The sequence below is a fragment of the Ruditapes philippinarum genome, unplaced genomic scaffold (genome assembly GCF_026571515.1).
Source record: "Ruditapes philippinarum isolate M1 unplaced genomic scaffold, ASM2657151v2 ctg744_1_1_1_1, whole genome shotgun sequence".
NCBI classification, from domain to species: domain Eukaryota; kingdom Metazoa; phylum Mollusca; class Bivalvia; order Venerida; family Veneridae; genus Ruditapes; species Ruditapes philippinarum.
The window spans coordinates 69,941-94,202 of record NW_026862771.1 but is presented as its reverse complement, the minus strand read 5'-3'; the positions used below and the strand labels follow the sequence as shown (position 1 = coordinate 94,202).

General features: G+C 33.9%; 2 protein-coding genes across 2 annotated transcripts in view; one reads left to right on the top strand and one right to left on the bottom strand.

The window, feature by feature from the left end:
• Positions 1-16,753, top strand: part of LOC132720156 (aladin-like) — a 52,883-nt gene extending 36,130 nt beyond the window's left edge. The window contains exons 6-13 of the mRNA XM_060704198.1: positions 728-753; positions 1,602-1,847; positions 2,569-2,629; positions 4,023-4,210; positions 5,272-5,339; positions 11,081-11,144; positions 13,080-13,164; positions 14,490-16,753. Of these exons, the coding sequence (XP_060560181.1) occupies positions 728-753; positions 1,602-1,847; positions 2,569-2,629; positions 4,023-4,210; positions 5,272-5,339; positions 11,081-11,144; positions 13,080-13,164; positions 14,490-14,636 (885 nt within the window). The 3' untranslated portion in view covers positions 14,637-16,753. The remainder of the gene's footprint in view (positions 1-727; positions 754-1,601; positions 1,848-2,568; positions 2,630-4,022; positions 4,211-5,271; positions 5,340-11,080; positions 11,145-13,079; positions 13,165-14,489) is intronic.
• Positions 16,754-17,712: 959 nt separating this feature from the next.
• On the bottom strand, positions 17,713-19,687 carry LOC132720145 (endoglucanase-like). Its single transcript, XM_060704178.1, has 3 exons — positions 19,530-19,687; positions 18,813-19,061; positions 17,713-18,083 (listed from the first exon to the last, which is right to left on the bottom strand). Exons 1-3 carry the CDS (start codon positions 19,576-19,578, stop codon positions 17,764-17,766), a joined length of 618 nt encoding a protein of 205 aa, XP_060560161.1. The 5' UTR covers positions 19,579-19,687; the 3' UTR covers positions 17,713-17,763.
• Between the last annotated feature and the right edge of the window lie 4,575 nt (positions 19,688-24,262).

Below are 24,262 nucleotides of genomic sequence, written 5' to 3'. Positions count from 1 at the left end.
TTTATATGATAATTAAGGAAGTTAAATTTTACTTTGATCTGTTTGATTGTATAAAATTTTTGACTATTTAATATCTTTCTCAGCGTGTCCCATCAGTAGTCACATCTTATCTGATCATGGTCTGCCATGCTATGCAGCCCAATATTTTAGAAATTTACCCTTCAAATGGATTGACATAGTTTTGTCCTGATTGAAGGTTGTCGTATGTCCATTAATAAGATATTAGCATGTGAAAGGGGGTGTTTGGATAAAAAAAACAAAAAAAAAAGGATTTTCAGTTTTTTAAAACTTTTTCCCATGTTAAGATTTTACATGCAAGTACTTATTTCCACAAACAACATGAAACTTCATTTATGTCTCAAGAGTAATTAGCATCAGGCGTTACTTGCAAATATTTTGATTTTCCTCAATTATTATCTACATGAATTAGAAAATTTCAGCATCATGCTAGGAAAATGAGAATAGAACACACTACTATCAGGCCATATTTATGTATTGTCCAGGTCTAGTAAAATATAAGTAGCTAGACAAACTAATCTTATAAGTTGCGGCATTCTTGTCGTGAAAATCAATTCAAAATGCTCAGTAAAGGGTATGGTTATTCGATATCTTTTAGTTGTTATTTTTTCCCCTTCAGTCTGTGGTTTCTCTATATTTCAGAACCGAATTTCATCATCAGTACTAGCAGTTGGCCTGTCAATCTTGTCATTCTGATAATGGCATGTAGAAACCAAACCAATCACTAGCTACAAGGTAATATCTCTCTACCAAACTATAAAACACTAACAATTTATCTGTCATACTTTATTGTGTCTTAATATGTAAAGAAAATAGATTTTGTGTCTTGAATAATTATGAGGAATAGAAATAAGGACATTGTAAGTTGAGATTTGGTGAAAAGTTCCTGATCTAGATAAATGCTTAGTCACATTGTTAAACCACACTGATCCAAAAATGTAGGATGTTTTTTTTAGAGGATTGTTTTCAGTGATGTTTTTAAACAAGTACAAGTACAATTAATTATAAGCATTTGAAATCTTTAAAAATGTTATTTAACTATTAAACGAAGCTTGATTAGGGGAGTAAAAGGAAATTTGCCCCCTAGCCCACAGATGTAACTATTTTAAGAAATTTCTCCATGACAACTTGACTCTAACATTAAATCTAATTGGTCATTTGTCTGTCCCCACTTTTTCAAAAATCAAATGGGATTTTAGTCAGTCACAAGATTATAGTTTTAGTCACACATGGAAAAATTTGGTAATTAACTGGATAGTTATCTAAGAAAGCCAGTTGGAGATAAAACTAGCAACCAATTTATAAGAGGTCCACAAGCTTAATGCTGAGCTTAGTAGTAAATATTTTATTTGGAGAAACAATAACAATAGTGAAAAGCTTCTATTTCATACTGATTAACTTCATCCTATATAGGATCCTATATATATTATCTCATTTTCATGACTGAATAACACATTTGTTTTTGCAACATTGTTTAAGGTAGGAGAGAAAAGTAAGTGAATTAAACATTTTTTCACAAGTATTTCTATTTATTTTGAAAATTGTCATTATTCTTAATGTTTGTGAATGTGGATATATTTCAGACCATCATCAAGTTCAGTACAAGTTCTACAGGAGAGTGGACATTGTCCGATAACAAGTCTGTCGTGGAGTCCTGATGGCCGTATTTTAATGTCATCATCCCCAGTGGATACAGCAATGATGGCATGGGATGTTGCCTTGGAAACATGTACACCACTCCGTAGATTTGGTGGAGGGGGTGTGTCACTGGTTGCTTGGTCTCCAGATGGCAGTAAACTCTTCTCCGCCACACCTTCTAATCTGTTCAGGTTTGCTTTATGTCAATTTTTTTAACTTGACTATTACAAGAAAAGGGAAGGCTATTGTACTTGCTCAGGCTTTTGGCACTGGTGTTGGGGTCGCTGTCACATTTTGGTAAAGGTTTTGCATGCAAGTTGGTATCTCCAAAACTAGTGAATGGGATGAAACTTCTCTCATTTATTTGAGAGCAAAATAAGGCACTGTCCAAGGCCCATAACTCAATTTAGGATTTTGACAGAATTATGGCCCTTTTTTCACTTAGAAAATTTTACATTATCCAAGCTCTTCTTTTACTACTTAACATTGAGAATAGTCGAGCATGCCGTCCTGTTGACAGCTCTTGTTTTATTACAAATTGCACAGGGGTGTGGAATTTTGGATTTATTCCACTTGCCCATGGACAAGTTGGACTAAAATTTCTACTTGTCCACAGCTTAAGTTCACTTGCACAAATAAATAGTGAAAAACAGGTTTATTTCAATGGCTTTATTTATATTAAATTGCTAGGGCAGAATGGTAAAGGTAACTTTAAATAATTTGCCTGTCACTGCTGTCAGTTTGCTACAAGAAACTTTACATTCTTTTATGTGAGGAAGCTACAATGCTAACTTAATGTTTAAATGTGTGTACACTGTAGCACAGACAGCAATACTTAACTTTGTATAGGATTAAGATGATTTAAAATGGGTTCATAACTTTTTATATACATGTATATTAACATGATTCCAGAGTATGGGAAACAAGAACATGGAGTTGTGAGAAATGGTCAACTTCAACAGGACCTTGCAAGGTACATTTACATGTGTCATCATATTTATATTTCCTCTTTGCAAATCTGACCTTACCTACTAGGAGCAATAACATGTGTATGTAACAATAGATTGAAGTGAAAGATGAGTACTATCTAAATATTGCTTATTTCATGTAACAGCCTCATACCACCAGATGAATTTATAAATTTTCAAAAAAAAAAAATCAAAACTAGAGAAATAATTGACAAAAAAACTTATCAAGAAATTTATAGATATTTACACAAATTGATTCTTTTTATGTTCAGATGCAAAATATTACAGGAACACAATATTTGTTACCATATATCTACTAAGTCACCAACAGTAATAAGTATTTCTGCATGGGATGGCTTGTTTTATGTGACTTTTTTGGACAGTACAAGAAACTGTTCCAGTCAAATCACTTGATTTTTACACTTGACAGTATTTCTACATATTTGATAAATTTGAAAATTTTCATTTGAATTAACATTAATCTGGTGCCGCTGGTTTAAAAGAATGATGTTAATGTGTGTGCTTACTATAGCTGTGAATCTTTTTACAGCATTGCCAGAATTGATGATAATGTTACACCCCATGACATAATGGAATATATTTTAAAGGCCCATTATGCCTCACATTTACTTCCATTTTATTTCTTAAAACTTTGTTATCTAGATAAAGTTTCAAAAAACTTCTTGTTTGCCATGTTGATAAACTATTATTTGCTTCTTTTGCTCTGTTGGCAATTGATAGAATTATAGTGAATTACTATTTTGTTTGGAAGTCAAAATACTACTTTGTTTACATTTTGCTACCTTGATAACATATTTACTGTGTCTCCAGGGCCAGTGTCTGCAGTTATTCAATGTTTAAAATGCTCTTAATTATTATCCATTATAAAAACATTATAAACACATGTTAGAATAAAAAGATATGGATTCTTAAGTGCATAATGTGTCTTTAAATTAAAGGCTAATTATGCAAAGAAATGCTTTAATTTTCATGTTCTAAAAGCTTTTCTTTTTGGTATCCTCTTAAAGTTTCAAAAACATTATTCATTGGCCAATTTTCTGAACCATCCTTTGCTTCTTTTTGCAATAAGTACAGTTACAGTGATTTTGTATGGAAGTCAAAATACTTCTTTGTTTACACTTTGCTACTATTTAGACAAATAATTTTACTTTCAGCACTACTGTCTTCAGATGGTATGCATCCAGCATTCTCTAAATCATTATTTAAACATTATAAAACTCATGTTTGCCCTATCTGAAGAAGGAAAATTTAAATCATTTCTGAGGCATAATGTGCTTTTAACTGTATGCATCCAGGGAACCACGAATATTGCAGTATAAGGCCAACGTATTTCTTGAAATGATGTGAACGCTGTTGCATTTGATATTTATATTTCAGACAGCCTGTTGGAGCCCTAAAGGAAATATTTTGTTGTTTGCAACAGAAAATCAACCAGTTATATACTCACTTACATTCTCTGAAGTATCAGATGAAACAAAGCCTGTGATTGGTGGATCTCAAACAGCAATGGCTTGTGCTGACCTATCAGAGACAGACTTACAAACAGCAGATTCATCAAATGTGAAGTAAATGATTATTAAATGAAAATTTAAATAACTTGTTATTGAAAATGCTTACCATCTAAGACTCATTACTCCTGAATGAATTACGAATATACACAACTGAATTATACACCTTTCTTAACCTAAAATGTTTCTTGCTAAGGTTTTTTCCCCAAATTCCTGAATCACCGAAAACTTCACAAAACATTTTAAAATATGTCTTTTATCATACATTTTTCATGTAATTTTTGCTCATTTTCCAAGATTACTTTATCTTGCAATTTATAATGAATTGTACACTGTTCTTTTCGTTGAGTATTTACATGCAAGTCTTTCCTCATAAACCACTGAAGGTATTAAGTTGAAACTTCTGGCTCAAATATATTTCAGGGATGATAAATTGTAGGCCACTTATGAAAACCATAACTCTTGCTATGATCTCACTCAGTTATTCTCAGAATTGAATTTAGAAAATACCTGCACTATCTAGGCTTTTATTTTACTTTCAAGCAGTAATAATACATGTAGATAATTTTGCTGACAGCAGTTAGTTCTTTTTTAGATGTCCAGTACACATACTCTTACATGTAGAAATATTTCAATTGTGTGAACATGATGGTGTCACGGTTCAGAACTGTTCACTATTTAGGGGAGAAGATGTGTAAGCTGCCGGATAGCTCAGTCGGTAGAGCCGCGGTACGGTATTCCGAAGGTCCCGGGTTCGAGTCCCGGTCAGGCTGCACATTTTTCTCGCCCTGTGACAATGGCTAATAGTAAAGTTAATATCTAAGGAAACATTTTTGTTCATGTAACACTTAACCTGCAGGATCTTAAAGTGACGAGCCTTTGCCAGGCTCTATTATGTCAGCTACAATTTTCATTATTAACAATAATGGATAGTCCCAACAAATTGAAACTAGACAAATTCAGCAGGTTAAGGGTTAAGATTTTTCTGTCTTACTGCTGTCTGTCTGTGATCATCATTCAGTGCTGCAACTACCAGTTAATAGCCAGGCAAACCTGACAATCTGAGTAGACAAAAATCAATTAATGTTTAATATAAATTAATGTTATTTTATATGTAGGGTTGGTGGACTTATTCAACATATGGCTTGGGATTCAAAAGGAGAACGTCTGGCAGTAATATTTCAAGGTATTGTCTTGCTTTTTACATACTTGACTGTGCTTTTTAGCTCACCTGAGCATATGCTCAAGGTGAGCTATTAGGATCACTCTTCGTCCGTCGTCCGTTGTCCGTTCACACTTTTAAAACGACATCTCCTCTGAAACCATAAGGCAGATCATAATGAAACTTCACAGGGATGTTCCTTGTGTGAAGCCTTAACAAAGTTGTTCAAAGAATTCCATTCCATGCAGAACTCTGGTTGTCATGGCAACAGATAGAAAAAGCTTAAAATATCTTCTTTTAAAAAACCCAAACAGGTAGAGCTTAGATATTTGGCATGAAACATCTTCTAGTGAGTGTCTATCAAGTTTGTTCAAATAAAAGCCCTGGGGTCAAAATTGGCCCCGCCCCGGTGCAGACCTGGGGATGATTACATTGATCAGTAATTGATTTAATTACAATTACTTTCAGATTTTATTGTAATTGATTATTATTGATTACTCAGACTTGCCTCTGTAATCAATTAAATTACAATTACTTTAAGAGAGTAATTGATTGATAATTGATTACATTCAATGTACATTAGAATCCCTACTCAAGACCACCCCTGAACTAAGACCACCCCCTTATTAAGACTATTTTTTTTAAAGGTTCTTTATGTTAATGGTTACATGATCCAGAATTAAGAACAACCGCTTATCCACTTTTAAGACCACCTGAAAAAATTCTTTCCTAATTCTTAATTTGACCCAACTATTGAGACTACTGATATTAAAGTCAACACCTATCAAGATCTAACATTTGTTATGATTTGCTTGAATGCTCTTTGGCATGACACTTAATTTCATCAGGTGTGAAAAACGGAAGACGGACAAAACCCCACCAGTTAAAACCCCACCACTCAAAATTTTATAGAGTGGACAAAACCCCACCACTAAATTTTATAGAGTGGACAAAACCCCACCACTAAATTTTACAGAGTGGACAAAACCCCACCACTTCAGTTTTATAGAGTGGACAAAACCCAACACTTACCAATTATTGGGCAAGATTTGATGAATTAAAATATATATAATATACACATTTTTTTCACATTTTATTTTTTTAAGTTCAATATAACATTTGTGTAATGTAAGAATGAACAATTTTATTAACAATGCATGTACATCTTGCATGTGCAATATGCAAAAAAGGTGTTACAAACTGTACACACCTTGAATTATCCATTATTAGTTTCTTCAAATTCATTTCTTCAATTTATTTAGATAAAAAATAAACTACTTACTATTAATCAAGAATATAGCACATTTTCATCAATTAATGATTAAAAATAACACATTTTGTATAGCACATTTCTAGTTTATTCACAATGAGTCTATTTCCTTCATTGTACTTAGTTTAAGCAGATACAGTGGCCGATAACCTGAAGAAACTCGGGTACAGTCTTCTCCTTATTGATGAGTTGTTCACACATTCTTTTACGTTTCTGATGATGCAAAATTGTTTGTTATTTAACATGTTTACAAGAAAGTTTTGTCTAACTCTATAAAACTGAAGTGGTGGGGTTTTGTCCACTCTGTAAAATTTTGTGGTGGGGTTTTGTCCACTCTATAAAATTTAGTGGTGGGGTTTTGTGCACTCTATAAAATTTAGTGGTGGGGTTTTGTCCACTCTATAAAATTTTGAGTGGTGGGGTTTTAACTGGTGGGGTTTTGTCCTACATTCCTAAAATTAACCTTCTCACTTTAATTTATACAATAACCCAATAATAACAGTTTTTCACGAATGTAGGACAAAACCCCACCAGATTTCTAATTTTAGAGTTGTTTAATGTTGCTTTCAGGACATTTATTATGTCCCCGCCATGTAAAGGCCGGGGCATATAGTGTTACCCTGTTCCGTCATTCCGTCCTTCTGTCCTTCCGTCATTCTGTCATTCCGTCATCATCAGTTTCCGTTCATTATCTTAAGAACGGTTGCACACATTCAACTCAAATTTGACATATGGATATGTCATGAGAAAATACAGGTCAAGTTCGAATTTGGTCATGGTTCGATGATTTTTGGCAGAGTTATGCCCCTTTTACTTTGAAAATAATATGAAATTTCAGTTTCCGTTCATTATCTCCCCAACGGTACAACACATTCAACTCAAACTTGACATATGGATATGTCATGAGAAAATACAGGTCAAGTTCGAATTTGGTCATGGTTCGATGATTTTTGGCAGAGTTATGCCCCTTTTACTTTGAAAATAATATAAAATTTTCAGTTTCCGTTCATTATCTCCCCAACCGTACAACACATTCAACTCAAACTTGACATATGGATATGTCATGAGAAAATACAGGTCAAGTTCGAATTTGGTCATGGTTCGATGATTTTTGGCAGAGTTATGCCCCTTTTACTTTGAAAATAATATGAAATTTTCAGTTTCCGTTCATTATCTCCCCAAAGGTACAACACATTCAACTCAAACTTGACATATGGATACGTCAAAGGAATGCGCAGGTCAAGTTCGAATTTAGTCATGGTTCAATGATTTTTGGCAGAGTTATGCCCCTTTCACTTTGAAAATAATATGAAATTTTCAGTTTCCGTTCATTATCTCCCCAATGGTACAACACATTCAACTCAAATTTGACATATGGATATGTTTTTGGAATGCCCAGGCCAAGTTTGAGTTTGGTCATGGTTCAATGGTTTTTGGCAGAGTAATGCCCCTTTCACTTTGAAAATAATATGAAATTTACAGTTTCTGTTCATTACCTACCCAACAGTGTTACATATTCAACTTAAATTTGACATATGGATATGTCAAAGGAATGGGCAGGTCAAGTTGGAATATGGTCATGGTTTGATGATTTTTTGGCAGAGTTATGTCCCTTTCACTTTGAAAATAATATAGATACATCTTAGGAATAAGCAGTTTAAGTTTGAATTTGGTTGTAGTTCAATGATTTAAGACAAACTTATCTTTCCTGAATGTTGGAAAAATTTTGAACTTTCAGTTTCAGCACTCTTACTTTTAGCCATTATTTTGGCTACAAATATGCAATATGCTATTTTTAAAAGGTTTAGACTGAATAGTTTCAATGCCTTGAACATTTTATGAAAATGGTTTGTGTTAACATTGAAAAGTTTTAAGGGCTTTAAACTTAAAATGAAAAAAATAATTAATGCACCATCTGAAATTTTGGCTGCATGCGGGGGCATCCGTGGCATGATGACACATTTCTAGTTTTGTAAAGAATTTTTTGTTTGTTTGATAGGTGACTTATGTACATCATATCATAACTGATATTGAAATCATACCAAAGAGAAATGAATGTTAAATTTCTTCAGAAATAAGTTTTCCTCTCATCAGATTAAATATCACAGCATAGATATATTCTATTTGTAGGTTAAGATAAATATTGTTTGTTCATACAAAATAACTAAAATAGGCCATAGTTGTAAAGTATGCAAGCAATGATTATGTTCACAATTAAAACATCCTAACAATTAAGACCACTTTGGTCCAGCTCAGATGGTGATCTTAATTAAGGGTTTTTACTGTATAAATGTAAAACAAAAGTTAAACTTTATCATGTAAAATAAAAGCATCTTTTGAATTTAAATAGTTTCCTGTTAAACCTGAAAGTAATCAATGTCAATCAAATTGTAATCATAATTACTGACTGAATTTTAGATGTAATTGATTAATTACAATTAAATTAATCAATTTTGGGCAAGGTAATCAATTACATGATGATTACAGTGTAATCATGTAATCAATTAAAAAATCAATGGTTACAATTTATGATTACCCCAGGTCTGCCCCGGTGGTCATTGTTTTTCCCTATATGCATATAGTAAAAACTTAAAAATCTTCTTTTAAAGAACCCAAAGAGCTAGAGCTTAGATATTTGGCATGAAACATCTTCTAATGGGTGTCTACCAAGTTTATTCAAATAAAAGCCCTGGGGTCAAAATTGGCCCAGCCCCAGGGGTCATTGTTTTTCCCTATATGCATATAGTAAAAACTTAAAAATCTTCTTTTAAAGAACCCAAAGAGCTAGAGCTAAGATATTTAGCATGAAACATCTTCTAATGGGTGTCTACCAAGTTTGTTCAAATAAAAGCCCTGGGGTCAAAATTGGCCCTGCCCCGGGGGTCATTGATTTTCCCTATATGCATATAGTAAAAACTTGTAAAATCTTCTTTTAAAGAACCCAAAGAGCTAGAGCTGAGATATTTAGCATGAAACATGTTCTAATTGGTTTCTACCAAATTTGTTCAAATAAGAGCCCTGGGGTCAAAATTGGCCCTGCCCCGGGGGTCATTGTTTTTCCCTATATGCATATAGTAAAAACTTAAAAATCTTCTTTTAAAGAACCCAAAGAGCTAGAGCTAAGATATTAAGCATGAGACATCTTCTAATGGGTGTCTACCAAGTTTGTCCTAGGGTCAAAATTGGCCCAGCCCCTGGGGGGGGGGGTTATTGATTTTCCGTATATGCATATAGTAAAAACTTGTAAAATCTTCTTTTAAAGAATACAAAGAGCTAGAGCTAAGATATTTAGCATGAAACATGTTCTAATTTGTATCTACCAAATTTGTTCAAATAAGAGCACTGGGGTCAAAATTGGCCCTGCCCCGGGGGTCAAAGATTTTATTTATGTGTATAGCAAAAACTTTAAATATCTTCTTTGAAAAAACCCAAATAGCTAGAGTTAAGATATTAAGCATGAAACAATTTCCAGTTAGTGTCTTCAAGTTTATTCAAATAAAAGCCCTAGGGTCAAAATTGGCCCTTGCCCGGGGGACATTGATTTTCCTTATAAATTATGTGTATAGCAAAAACTTAAAAATCTTCTTTGAAAAAAACAAAATAGCTAGAGTTTAGATATTAAGCATGAAACATCTTCTAGTGAGTGTCTTCAAAGTTTGATAAAAAAAAAGCCCTGGGGGCAAAACTGGCACCGCCCTAGGGGTGTCATTGCTTTGAACTGTATGTGTATAGTTAAAACTTAAAAAATCTTTTTTAAAAAAACTCAACGAGCTAGACTTTAGATGTTTAGCATGAAACATCTTGTAATGGGTGTCTACCAAGTTTGTTCAGATATAAGCCCTGGGGTTTAAACTGGCCCCACTCTGGGGGCCTATATACAGGTGAGCAACTTCAGGGCCATCATGGCCCTCTTGTTTTAGTCAGTAGTTAATAAAGCCAGAAAAAGATTAAACTTGTTATATAAAAGTGAAATAAGAGCTTGTTAATTGATAGCTGGTAAAAAATAGTGTATATATTTGGCTGAGTGGTTAGATTGTCGACTTCAAATCACTTTCCCCTCACCACTTTGGGGCGTAATCCTACTAGGGACTTCAGATTCTTTCGTATGAGGAAGCTATCCACCTAGCTTACAGACCATCGCTGGTTCTACTCATGTGCCTTCTTGTGACTGAAATAATAGGCCATGTGATCTGGAAAGATGCCTAATGACATCCAAATCCAACAAACAAAAGGTTGCAAAATTAAATTGCTATAATATCAAGAATACCAATCTTATATTCATATTCTGGATTTGTTTTTTCTTCTCTTTATTTGAGGGGGGATTTTTCTTTTTCTTTTTAAATCTTTTATAAAGTCTAGAAATTTGAAGGTCTACAATTTTATTTATTGATAAATATACTACATAACTGTAAGAGCTTAAAAATCGGTTATATTGTTTCTTAAATTTACTTATTATAATGTTATATTATTGTACATGTACATGTATATACTACAGGTAACTGTGAGTATGTAGCTGTGTTCAGAACAAAATTGTTTCCTGTCCTGGAAATTACTTCTTGGTAAGTTAACTACTAATTGTTGTTCTTGGTAGGGAGCATTGGCCTCGTTGTTAAAGGGGTTCTACTGAGGTCCAAATGCATAAATGTATAAGATTTGAGAGTCTTAATTTGATCAACTTGTGCTCTTGAATGGATAAAGTTTTCAAAAGATCAAGTTTAAAATTGATTTTTTATGCCCGAAAGAATTTCGGGCATATTATGTTATACCCCCCGGCGTCCGTCTGTCCGTCCGTCTGTCTATCCGTCCGTCTGTCCGTCTTAAGTTCCATTTGGCCCACAACATTCAAACTTCATAGGATGATTGTCCATATTGAGTAGAAGACCCCTATTGATTTTGGGGTCAAGGTCACTATGACCCTAAAACAGTTTCCGGAGCATAACTTAAGTTCCATTTGGCCCACAGTGTTCAAACTTCATAGGATGATTGTCCATATTGGGTAGAAGACCCCTATTGATTTTGGGGTCACAAGGTCAAAGGTCAAGGTCACTATGACCTTAAAACTGAAAACAGTTTCCGGAGCATAACTTAAGTTCCATTTGGCCGACAGTGTTCAAACTTCATAGGATGATTGTCCATATTAGGTAGAAGACCCCTATTGATTTTGGGGTCACAAGGTCAAAGGTCAAGGTCACTATGACCTTAAAACTGAAAACAGTTTCTAGAACATAACTTAAGTTCCATTTGGCTGACAGTGTTCAAACTTCATAGGATGATTGTCCATATTGGGTAGGAGACCCCTATTGATTTTGGGGTCACAAGGTCAAAGGTCAAGGTCACTATTACTTTTAAACTGAAAACAGGTTCTAGAGCATAACTTAAGGTCTATTTGTCCCACAATATTCAAACTTCAGAGGATGATTGTCCATATTGGGTAAAGACCCCTATTGATTTTGGGGTCACAATGTCAAAGGCCAAGGTCACTATTACTTTAAAACTGAAAAAAGTTTCCAGAACATAACTTACTTTCTTTTTGGCCCATAGTGTTGAAACTTCATAGGATGATTGTCCATATTGGGTAGAAGACCCCTATTGATTTTGGGGTCACACGGACAAAGTTCAAGGTAGCTATTACCTCAAAACTAAAAACAGTTTCCAGAGCATAACTGAAGTTCCATTTGGCCCACAATATTCAAACTTTATAGGAGGATTGCTATTTGAAGGAGGTAATACTTTATTTAATTTATGTAATGTCTTACAAATGCTTCATCCTTAGAAAAGAAAAAAAAACACTTTCGGGCATATAATGCTCCGCCTAGCGGTGCTCTTGTTTGTGGTTCTTAGCCTGATTTTAGTTTAAAAAATAGTATAGAAAGTTTGTTGCAAGTTGTTGGTCTAGACCTTAATCTACTAGTACACAATTCTTGAAAAAAATATTTCCAGTCCCTTCATGTAAAAAAAAAAAACAACTTGGAATAGTCGCTGTTATGTGACTGCCTCTCATTTGAGGAATGGTGGTTTCAAACTGCTCTCAGTCACAATGTAATACCAGTATTGGTTATACTAGTGTAGTTCCAGGAAGCCATCTTGAACATAATTTATTAAAATTGTGAAAGCATGTATGAATATGTTAAATTAAATAATTATATAGTACTGATTTACTAATGGAATACAATAGGCTTCAAACATTGATAAAAATCCAATAAATGATATCCTTCCATTTGTTAACAATAATCTAAATTACTGTTATAAATAGTTAAAAGAGTTAATGACTTTCATCTAAGGAAGCTTTTCAGCTACTTCAGACAACCTGAAATAAGGCAATGAAGTCTTCCTTCACCAGTAAATCTGTTATGTTGCCATATGACTTTTACAGTGTCTATGTAAATTGAAACCCAACAAAAACACAAACAAGTATTGAGTTACAACTCTAATTTTAGATATACAAATTGCACTGTATAGGAAATATATTGGACAATATTATAATTATATTTCAGTGGTTTTGTGAAAGGATTTGATAGTGAGAAGGCAGAGTTTATTGAGTTTCAGCCAAATTATAGTAAAGGTGCAATGTTAACTGTGGTAAGTACATATTATATGACAGTTGATTTGAAAAGGTTTGCTGGTAAGTATTGTGTTCAGAACTTAGTGGATATCTTATGTCAAGCATTTAAAAATAGTGATTTTATATGAAACTTACAATTGTTCATGAATAATAACTTGTCTCTGTCCTAATTTAGTATGCAACAAAAATTGAAATCTAGTATACAACAAGAAATGCAAATCTATTGCAGCAAGGTACTGAGTTCTATACAAGTAGAAATACAAAGAAATAATATATATGTATAGAAATTTATCATGTGCTGTATTAGTAATGTTCAAACTTGTCCTGTGTTTGGTCCAGAAGGCAGTGTATATGACTTACAAGTTACTTGCTACTCTTAATTTGACAGAGAACATTTTATGGGCAAAAACTAGGGCTGGGGCAAGTATCCGAGTACTCGGATAATCACGAATAGAAATGAATAATCGAGTACGAATATTCGTGTAAGTCCAGAGATCATGGATCGCGATCTTATTTGTTTATATACATTTACTGTTTCTCACACTCTAAAAGTTGGAAAAAATACAATTTGAGTATGAATTATGCGATGTTTACCTAAATACAATTTGCCAATTAAAGACAGGAAGTAAACAAACCAGTACCATGATGCTGAGCTAGGAAGTCATTAGTTTCGAAAAAGAAATCACTTTTTCTTTAATGAGCACTATGTTTTTTATGAAAATAAATATTTTTGGTCGCTATATATAGATTTATATAAGGTGACATGTATTGAGGATGGTTTTATTTTTTACAATAATCATTAAAATAATAATAATTCAAAATTTACGAAACACAAGGTAATAAATACGTCAGTGTGACTTCACTCATCCTGTCTGCAATAATAGCTGAAAAGAGTCACGCTGATATAAAATTCTACCAGCAAAATTTACTTCTAATGCTTTGAAATACTTTTTTATAGGTTTCTCAATTATACATTAAGATACTCATGCGAAGAATAAAAAACATAAACCTAGTTTATATTTGCACATATGTTTAATGTTTAGTATTGTTTAAAGAAAAATAAACATGTTTTTAGAACTAATGTTCATGTTTTAATAAACTTTAAAGGGTGCCTTGATAACAAAAGATATGTGGTTCGATTTGTAAATCGTAAGTGCTAAATCGTGGTTCGGATCGGATAGTCACTTATGCGATGATCACCACCGCCTAGCAAAGACTGAATTATAAATATACCCTGTTGTATCCTTGTAAAGTTGTGAAATATGCCACATATGATAAGCTTAAGATTTGATGTGATGAAATTCTACTGAAATAATTGAACTGTATTTTTTACTATTTATAGATCTGGTCAAGTGGCAGAGTGGGATATGTTCCCATGTATTTTGTTTCATCATCATCAACTACAACAGTATCATCTCTAGAGGAAGAGTTTAAATATCAGCAACATCAACATACATTCTCTAATGGGTTATATTCTACTACAGACTAAAATAGATTCACCTGTTTGCCTAGTAATGTGTATGGCTTGACTTAAGAAAAGTTATTTGTATGGCTTGACTAAAGAAAAGTTATTTGTATGGCTTCATTAAAGATACATTATTTGTATGACTTAATTAAAGATAAGTTATTTGAATGACTTAAATAAATGAGTGATTTATATGGCTTGACTAATGAGAAGTTAATTTTAGTACTTGTCTAAAAAAAGTTAATTATATGATTTGAATTAGAAAATAAGAAATATTGGTATTGTTTGGATAAGAGAAGAAATGTGTATGACACTTGGCTTATAGTTAAGGAAGTCAAAGGTGACTTCTGTTCAGTAAACTTTTATGTGAAAAATGATTTTTAGCTCGACTATTCGAAGAATATCAGAGCTATTGTAGTCGCCCCGGCGTCAGCGTCCGCGTCGGCGTCTGCGTTGGTTAAAGTTTTTTGTAAAGTCAAATATCTCAATTATTACTTGAGATATTCAATTGAAACTTACAATACTTATTTATAGTAACAAGGTACATCAGATTGACAAGTTGGATAACTGTGCCTACAATATTGACAGAATTATGCCCATTTTTATCTTAGAAATTTTGGTTAGATTTTTTTGTAAAGTCAAATATCTCAATTATTGCTTGAGATATTCAATTGAAACTTACAATACTTATTTATAGTAACAAGGTACATCAGATTGACAAGTTGGATAACTCTGCCTACAATATTGACAGAATTATGCCCCTTTGGAACTTTGGTAGAAGTTTTTTTGTAAATTCAAATATCTCAATTATTGCTTGAGATATTCAATTGAAATTTAAAATAATTTTTTATAGTAACAATGTACATCAGTTTGCAAAATTGCATAACTCTGCCTGCAATATTTGCAGAATTATTCGCCCCTTTGAAATTTAGAAATTTTGGTTAAAGGTTAAAGGTCTTCAAAGATAATAAATTTACTTGAAACTTAACACAATCATGCACTTAGGGTCATAATTGGAGGGTCATAATTGTATGTCACTGACCAAGTTCCATAACTCTATCTTGCATTAAGGCTGATTTTTCTCCCCTTTTTCAACTTAGAAATTCATGGTAAAGTTTTGCTTGTAAGCTAGTATCTAGATAACTACTCAAGGGTTTGTGCCTTTTTGGGACAATTTTATGCATTCATAATTATAAAGCAGTGATTTACTTGATAAAACATCTTAATAACAAGCCTTTGTACCTTTTCTGTCAAATTTATGTATTCATAGGTAATTAGTACTATTATACTCAATAAAACACCCTTGTGACATTACCTTCCGAAAAGTCAAGCCAATACTGTATAATTAGACTCCCTCTAAGGCCTATAACATGAATTTATAAAAAAAAATTAGCCCTTTTGTGAACTTAAAAAATTTAACATCTAGGCTCTTTTACTATCAAGCACCTAGAATAGTCGAGCGTGCTGTCCTACCGACAGCTCTTGTTTATTGTAAAGTTTAACCTATAAAATATAAGATTTTTTGCAAAGTTTGACGGAGTTCTGTATAATATTACATTATAGATAACTAACTTTGTTATAATTATGATTTCAATTTTGTTCTAACCAAGTATTATTAATATCTTTCAAGACACAAGGATAAAAATTTGTTATGATGATATTCTATATAACTAGAAACGTGTAGTTAATGATAAAATATTGAAACAGTTTATAAAAATATATGTAAGTTTTACACAGATGTGTGGACTTCATAAATTGTTAAATTTGCAAATGATGATCAGTTTTGTGTCCAAGTGTGCTACAGGTTATCATGACTTATGTATAAAACACAAACTCATTTGGATTAATAACTACTGTTTTACATGTAAGCCAGTTAATTGACATTTCATATCAATTGCAACATATTCAAGTTAAATTGTAAATGAATAAATGTACTCGTACTTTATTGTCATCCAGGAGATCATTTTCACATACGGTAATATTTGTAAATAAAAAATCTAAATCTTGTTAAATATATAAAATTTGGTTACAATTTTTCTTGGTCCTGCTACAGAAAGACTTGCTATATACTTGTTTTTTTGTAAACAAATATTAAAAATATTAATGTTATTTATAATAAAAGATGATGTTGCAACATTGAACTTTGTTTTAGTAATGTTTTGGTAGTATGTATCGTGGGCAAACCAGTTCTCAAACCTCTAAGCATTCAAGAGGTCTTTTAGTATAAATAAGAATATATCTTTATCAAAATTCTTTACATATGTACACTTTAATCTTTATGTAACATTTCTGTAACATTTGATTGAAATTCAACGATTAAAAAAGCTCTATTTCCATCTTTGAAAAGCACAACCCTCTTTTATGAAACTGACATGGCCTCTTAAAAGAAAGAACCTAATCTCAAACCCCTTCAAGTATCTCTGAAATTCTACTGTTTAGTTTAGCCAATGAAGTGATTATCATATGAATATCACATGACAATGAAGTACCCTACATGATGCAGGTACCTGCTTGAAGATATTTTTGTCTCTAATATTCATTTAATAGTTAACGGTGTATTTACAGGACTTACAAAAGTAATAGCTATTTGTATGAAATTATGCTAAGTAATAAGATATTTAATGTAAATATTCCTTACTATGCACTGTTTTAATTTAACAGCAGCAGACATGTCTGTAAGAATCTAAGCTTTAATGCACACAAGTTGAGGACATCATATCACTTCTGGTAAATAAATAACAACTAATGAATGAAAGGTTTGAGAATAGGTTGGGTGTGAGATTGGGTACTTATACGATACATTCTCGGTTGTACCATTCGTTTGTAAACTCAATAATCTCCTCAAGCTGCTTACTAACCTTTACCAGAGGCAAATCTACTGGATCGTGGGGGTTGAAAGTTTCAATTATATATCTGTTCACGTTTTAAACTAAACGCAAGGAAATTATAAAACTGTTCAGTAAGAAGTGACCATGTAATTGAAAATTGATGCTATAAAACAAGTGGGAAGTAAGTTCAGTTTTTATCTGCTGGAATTTGTGTACTCCGGCAATTCTAAAATTCCATTAAATAGAATCAATGATAGTAGTTTAAGATGGAATGCCTTATAAATGAGGTTTTAATATTTCAATACAATAATTTGACTTGTCATTTATTTTCCATGGTGAAGTTTGTAGCATTCGCATTGGTGATAATTGCTGTTACTGGGTGTCATGTGCTCGATTGTGTGCGCGTGCGAACAGTCGACTATTTCATACGTCACTTCCACGTTGTCCCAGTTCAGACCATTGGTTATCTGGTGGACACCATTCTCGAGGTCAAAATGAGCGTCATAACCATACTTGTTGACTGGATGATTAACGGTCTGAGAACACCATTCAAGATTTGGAGATTCATTGGGACAAAGGTCAACAACCATGAATACATGCGACAGTCCCTCTGTAGTTGATACGCCCCCTGGTGCAGAACCCCCTAAAATTATAAGAAACTAAATGTATAGATAGAGTACGACCAACTGCAATGCATAATTAATTCTTAAGATAACCCTCTCGCTTTTTGTTTTAAATATACTGTCCATACTACACTGTCAACTCATGCTCACTTTATTTTGGCCGTTGAAAACTGTTTATGTGCAGAATATTATATATTCATATCCATGTAGCCGTTGGATATCGCTGGTATTGCAGACACAACTTAGAAAGCACGAACTTTAGTCTATACATGTAGTTGAAAGAAAATGAATGTCAAAATGTGTATTCGCCTAAAATGGCATTTCTATTTGCTTAAATACAGATCTATTACAAGCATGAAAAAGTTCATGGAAACACTAAAATGCCTTATATATACTCGAGTATATTGTAAAAGCGCTTTGCAGACCAGCGCATACTGGTATAATCTCCTTGTGCGTATCTATATCCGTACCCTCTGCAAATTTGCTAAAACATTCTAGCGTGCCATTGTATACTAGTACTTCTTATCCACACGCCAGAGGACACCGATATGGATACGCACATTGGAGTGGTAATATTCACACCAATTTATCCTCAAAGATAATAAGGCAATATCGGCAACTATTTGTGACCACTGCACAGAAAACGAGCAGCAGCGTGTGGCAGACAGTTAAAGCACTTCTCATATGCCTTGCTATGAGTAGGCGGGATCACTAATTACTGGTGAAGTACGACAATAGATATATCAGACCTGTTGTTGTCAAATTAACGCAAACTCCGCAACTTTGGCCGCACCATTGCTTATTATTTTTGTCAAAGAAATGCTGATTGGCTGCTGCTGTGTATTTAGACGCGCTCCAATCAAATTGCTTGTCACTACCGTCGAATCCACAACCACATGCCCCCTGGCGGCCATCATGAAACCATGTAGTTGAAGCGCAAGGTTTGCCATGATAAGTTCTCGGGCTACCATGGCATTTTTGAGCACTATCAGCAAAACCTGAAAAGAACAATGTAAAATGTGTTTTTCACCGTACATGGAATCATTTGTTTAAAGTACTGTAGATTCAACAAAACATGAATTTATGAAGTCGCCATCACCTACTGCCCCTTGTTAAAATCTCATGGAGGCGAAGTGCAAAATATTTAAATAGCACTGTTCATGAATTCATAATCAGTATTTTTATTACTGCATGAAATCCCTTTGAATAAATAGCGACCCATACAAAAAGGGAGCGCTTAAAAAACACGACTGTTACTTTGTATAAAGTATTTCCAGTTTCTATGTCTCTTCCAAACTGATTCAGTCGACGAAGAAACAAAGTGATTCGGTTGGAAAATCAGCGAGACGCCAATAAAGTTGTGTGGTAGGCGCATAGACCTTATACGTTCACATATAATGTATATCGCTGATAATTGACGATTAATGTACTTCACATGCTATCAAAACTACAGAACGTTGTCTTACCTGCTAAAATGAAGACAAGTAAAATACCAGCATTTAGAACTGTTCCCATTTTATAATATTTTCTCAAATCTGGAACACTTGAATCGTCAAATAAAGGTAGATATATTTAATTTAATTTTATCCAGACCAAAGAGATAAGAAAGGTTAACTTCTATTTAGGCTTTGGAGATGACTGACACGAAATGTACATACATATCAGTTCAATTACCTTCAAATTTTAATTATTCTGCAATATTAGAACTTTGCCGCAGAATTTACTCACCAACAGCCAAAAGCAAGGAAAGCCTGATAGTATGGTTCATTATCTTGATACCCACGTATCCACATTTCACTATAGTGAAATATAGCTACACTATTCAAGTGTCACCTCAGCTATTCTTTTGCCATTTGGTAGCCTTAATTAAAGTCTCCTTGTGCATTTAATAACAGCTGTTGTATTTTATTCTTTGAGAATAGTTTGGCCCGACTTAATTTAATTTATCGTTGTGCTTGTCTTTGATCCAACTTACATACGAGTGGTTCCAAATAACAATCCTATATAAATTAATATACAGTATTGCATGATAAGATCTGGTTCGATTAGTGTCTTTTGACAGCTTGTCTTAAACAGAGGAATCACAATCTCTGACTACCCTCCGCCAATTTATTCTCGTCTTATGCATTTCGAATGTTTTGGTCCATCCCTGCGGCTGTATATTATTCGTCGCAAGAGTCATGAATGGGCAGCTGAGTAGAACAACCGACGTTCCGTAAGCTCACTGGATATTACATGAAATTGATCCAAAGTCGGGATTCGGACCCACAGCGGTGAAGGGCAACGACCTTATCCTCTTTGCCATGGATGGCCCATATTTCTATACGCCATGTTTTATAACTACCACCGTATGACTGTGGGAATGTTAAAGAATTCTAAATTACACCTAGGACTGTTCAGATCACTGATGTTTAAAATACTTCAAAGTAAACGTAAACTAATCTTTGTATACTGAGCATATCATAACGTGTAAGGATCGAGCAGAACAAGTAGGCCCTACATAATTATGTAGACTCAAGTCTCACTGATGTTCACAATAAAACATTAAAATTTGAAACAAAACTGGGTATAAACCTTACACCGATGACATGTATTTACCATCGCTCCTGCAACGAATGCTCCAATGCCGCAGCGATGGACCGACCCATCACTTCTGTGAAAGCTATGGCAAATGTGGCGTATACTTTTTAACATTCTTAATTCAATGATAATATTAAACACTTTGCCAGTCTACAAATTGTTCATACTAGAATAAAGATATGTCCATTTTCTCGAAAATGAATATACAAAGTATACACTATTGCAGATTCTTATAAAAAGATAATAGAATTTGAAACAAGGGACTGTTATTATCATATCAGCTACCATGTGCCCGGGAGACCGTACATCAACATTGAGCCATTTGATACAGTTTGGGAAAAACATGTCAACTCTTTTTTTAAGGTATTGTGAACTTCAATGTGCTGGCTAACATCGTGTAGTCTTTGTCGTTACCAAAACTTCAGATTTTTTCTCCGTAGATTTCCAAACCGAAAAGTTGATTTTCAATGAAGTCAATTTTTTGCAAATTCGCCACCGTCGGGTATAATGCCATATATGTGTATTCGATTGGTCTATATATGCTCTCTGAAAAATGATTTCAAGCATTTCCTTGCTTCATACATGACAGTAAAAGGTGTCCTTCAAAATAATGTTGAAAGGTTTCAGAGCGATGAAGTTTAGAGCATGCGAAATTACAAATTGAAAAGGAAATAATCGAAACAGGCTTGTAAGAAATAAAACTTAATCTGTTTAACATCCGACGATGCTACATGTATATATAGTGACATGAACTTTTTTTTACGAAGAAAGCAAAACTGAAGAAAGCTGTTACGCAGTGCAGTGACAAATGGTTCGATATAATTTATCAGACATTCCAGAAATAACGTGCATACCTCTGCCTGTACTAATACCTCTGCCCTGGTATAATATTTCACAAAATAAAGGAATTTTGAACATATCTTTCTTGTGTTATACTAAAAAATAAACATATAATCTTACACCCAGATAGGTTTAATCCTTTAATTTTACAATTAAAAAAATCTATGTTTCTGCCTTCTATTGGCAATAAATACATTTTATAATCTGGTTCCTCTGTTTTGCTTTCAGTCTCTGTGGTAACACATTAAGTGCATTCAGTAGCTACTACCTGATTAATTTCAGATCACCTGTCAATATTTTCGATTCTTCTACTCCTCAACATCATACCGACTTTAAAGGAACTCCACTGAGGTTTGTAAAGCTAAAAATATAAAATTTTATTTTTTCATACAGGTCAACATGAGCACTTAAAACAGAAATATAAATTAAATATTATTAGGAAAAATACAAGAAATGCATTGAAAATTGTATGTTTGTGCTACTCTCAGTCAGATTTGAGTGAAAAGCGTTTAAACGCTTTTCAATTTTGGGTCAATTTTCACTATTATAATAATTATTCTGGAAAAACGGAGCGAGCTAATGTTCTAAAATTTTGCACATTAGTTATTTGTATAGATCTTCATTAAATGGAGTAATAATCTCAAAAAATTATTTCCAGTCCCGCCATGTCAAAAAACCTCAGTGGAGTCCCTTTAAGGCAGAAGCCAATCAGTGGAATATCTCTTTTTATTTTCACGCCCCGTATTCTTGTTTGTTTGTTTTTTCTTGTACCCCATGATACGGGGAAATGTTCAGCCGTTGTGTTGTAGTGGTTAGCATGCTTGACCGGCTATCCTGAGACCCGTGGTTCGAGTCCCGGCTGCGTCGTGCCGATTTTTCGTGCGATTTTTCTATGTTTAATTTCCCGTTATTTAATTTATATATGTGTGAATTTTTTAAACTCGGACAATTCCTGGTTAAGGTTACACGGAACATTAATATTTGAAACTGCTGATGGCATTCGCTTTAAACTTGATAAATGTCCTAAGGGTCATATAAGGACACTATCAAAGGCCCATAAATCAGACTTTAATTTTGACTAAGTTATGGCCCTTTGTGGGGACCATACCAACCTATGATAGGGTTGATCAGTATGTACGTACTAACGGCATTGCCCATACGATCACTTGAGAAGGAATAAGCCCTGGTTTATTTATTTGGCAGGGCCAGTAGATACCTATATTGCTGTTTGATGCCATAAGATCGAAGATCAAGGTGACCATGATAATTCATGCAAAATCCTTGTCTATTGAATAACTTGAGAAGGAATAAGCCAAGGTTTATATAACCTAGTATGGACATTGCAATTGATCAGTTGATGACACCTAATAATGTTGAGGTCATTTGGTCAATAATCAGGGTCACAATGGCACTAAATGTACAATCCTTGTCCAATCAATAACTTGTATAAATGGCACTGTCAGGCAGGTAAAGCAGGGCATCATTGTATATGTATTATGTAATCTGATTGGTTAATTATCTCGTGCCCACGACTTAATTATTTCGTGTCCACGACTTAGTAACTCGTGACCACATATTATATCGGGCGCACCTCATAATAATTTCTTGCATATCAGACTGGCGTTTCCGTTAGTTTTACCCATGCCGGAAATTTCATCTGGCATGGGGGGTTCCAGATGAGTCGCGTGCTGTACAATGGCACGATAAAGATGACGTCATTTTACCGTTATGAATGATTTTGTAATTCATACGCTGTTGAATGAAAGTAGTTACGGTTGTAATGATATAAATTTTCATTGAAAATAAAGATAAAGAATTTAAAATATAATGGAATATGGTAGAATATGCAAGAAAAAATATCTGACATATGTTTGCGGTTCGGATCGGAATATCCGTCCCTCGGTCACCCGCCCATGGGCGGTAACTTGGCAAGCCTCGTTACCGCCCAATGGGCGGGTCACCTCGGGACGGATATTCCGATCCGAACCGCAAAATATGACAGATATTATTACTCTAGCGCAATAGTTAGTAACTCGTGCACACGACTTAATAGCGCACTACTTAGTAACTCATTGCCACGACATAGATGAATGCAAGTGTTGTATAGCTTTGAAAATTGTACATCTTATCTCTAATTAGTGCTGTACAGCTAAATCCTACCGTCTGTTGAGGCCTCGTGCACACGACTTAATAGCGCACTACTTAGTAACTCATTGCCACGACATAGTATCTCGTGCGCATGCCCACGACTTAGTAACTCGTGGTCACGACTTAATTGTCTCGTGCGCATGACTAAGTAACTTGTGCTCTACTTGGTAACTCGTGGCCACGACACAGTATCTCGTGCGTACCACTAAATTATCTCGTGCGCACGAGATTAATAAAAACACACACACGCATGTCACCTCTGTGCCACGGTAGGCTAGATCTACATAACTTTTAAACGTACCCTCTTACACTTTCAATTTTTATAATTAAATCCTCATAAGATATTTTATTTCAGAACTTGCGTAAGCCTACTCGAGATAAAGAAGGGGATATACCTAAAAAGTTGACATGTTCGAGTGTGTGTGATACATGTACTGTACTCAGAGACATATAAATACATTTATATGTCTCTGCTGTACTGCGGTATTAGCAAAACACCACACAGTGCTGAAGATAGAGACTCATATAGTTCTCAAGTACACACTGTTAGCTTAACTGATTATTTTCTTTTTTGTCATTGATACTTATATTTTCAATATATTTTTTTTGAGCTTTTGCGCACATAACCTAT

What these genes read in the sequence shown, in the direction of transcription:
- LOC132720145 (XM_060704178.1), bottom strand. Translation starts at nt 19,578, where the DNA reads ATGGGAACAGTTCTAAATGCTGGTATTTTACTTGTCTTCATTTTAGCA. An exon ending in ACTTGTCTTCATTTTAGCAG is followed by an intron (nt 19,062 to 19,529) that starts GTAAGACAACGT and finishes TGTTCTTTTCAG; the next exon opens with GTTTTGCTGATAGTGCTCAA. An exon ending in CGTTAATTTGACAACAACAG is followed by an intron (nt 18,084 to 18,812) that starts GTCTGATATATC and finishes TTATAATTTTAG; the next exon opens with GGGGTTCTGCACCAGGGGGC.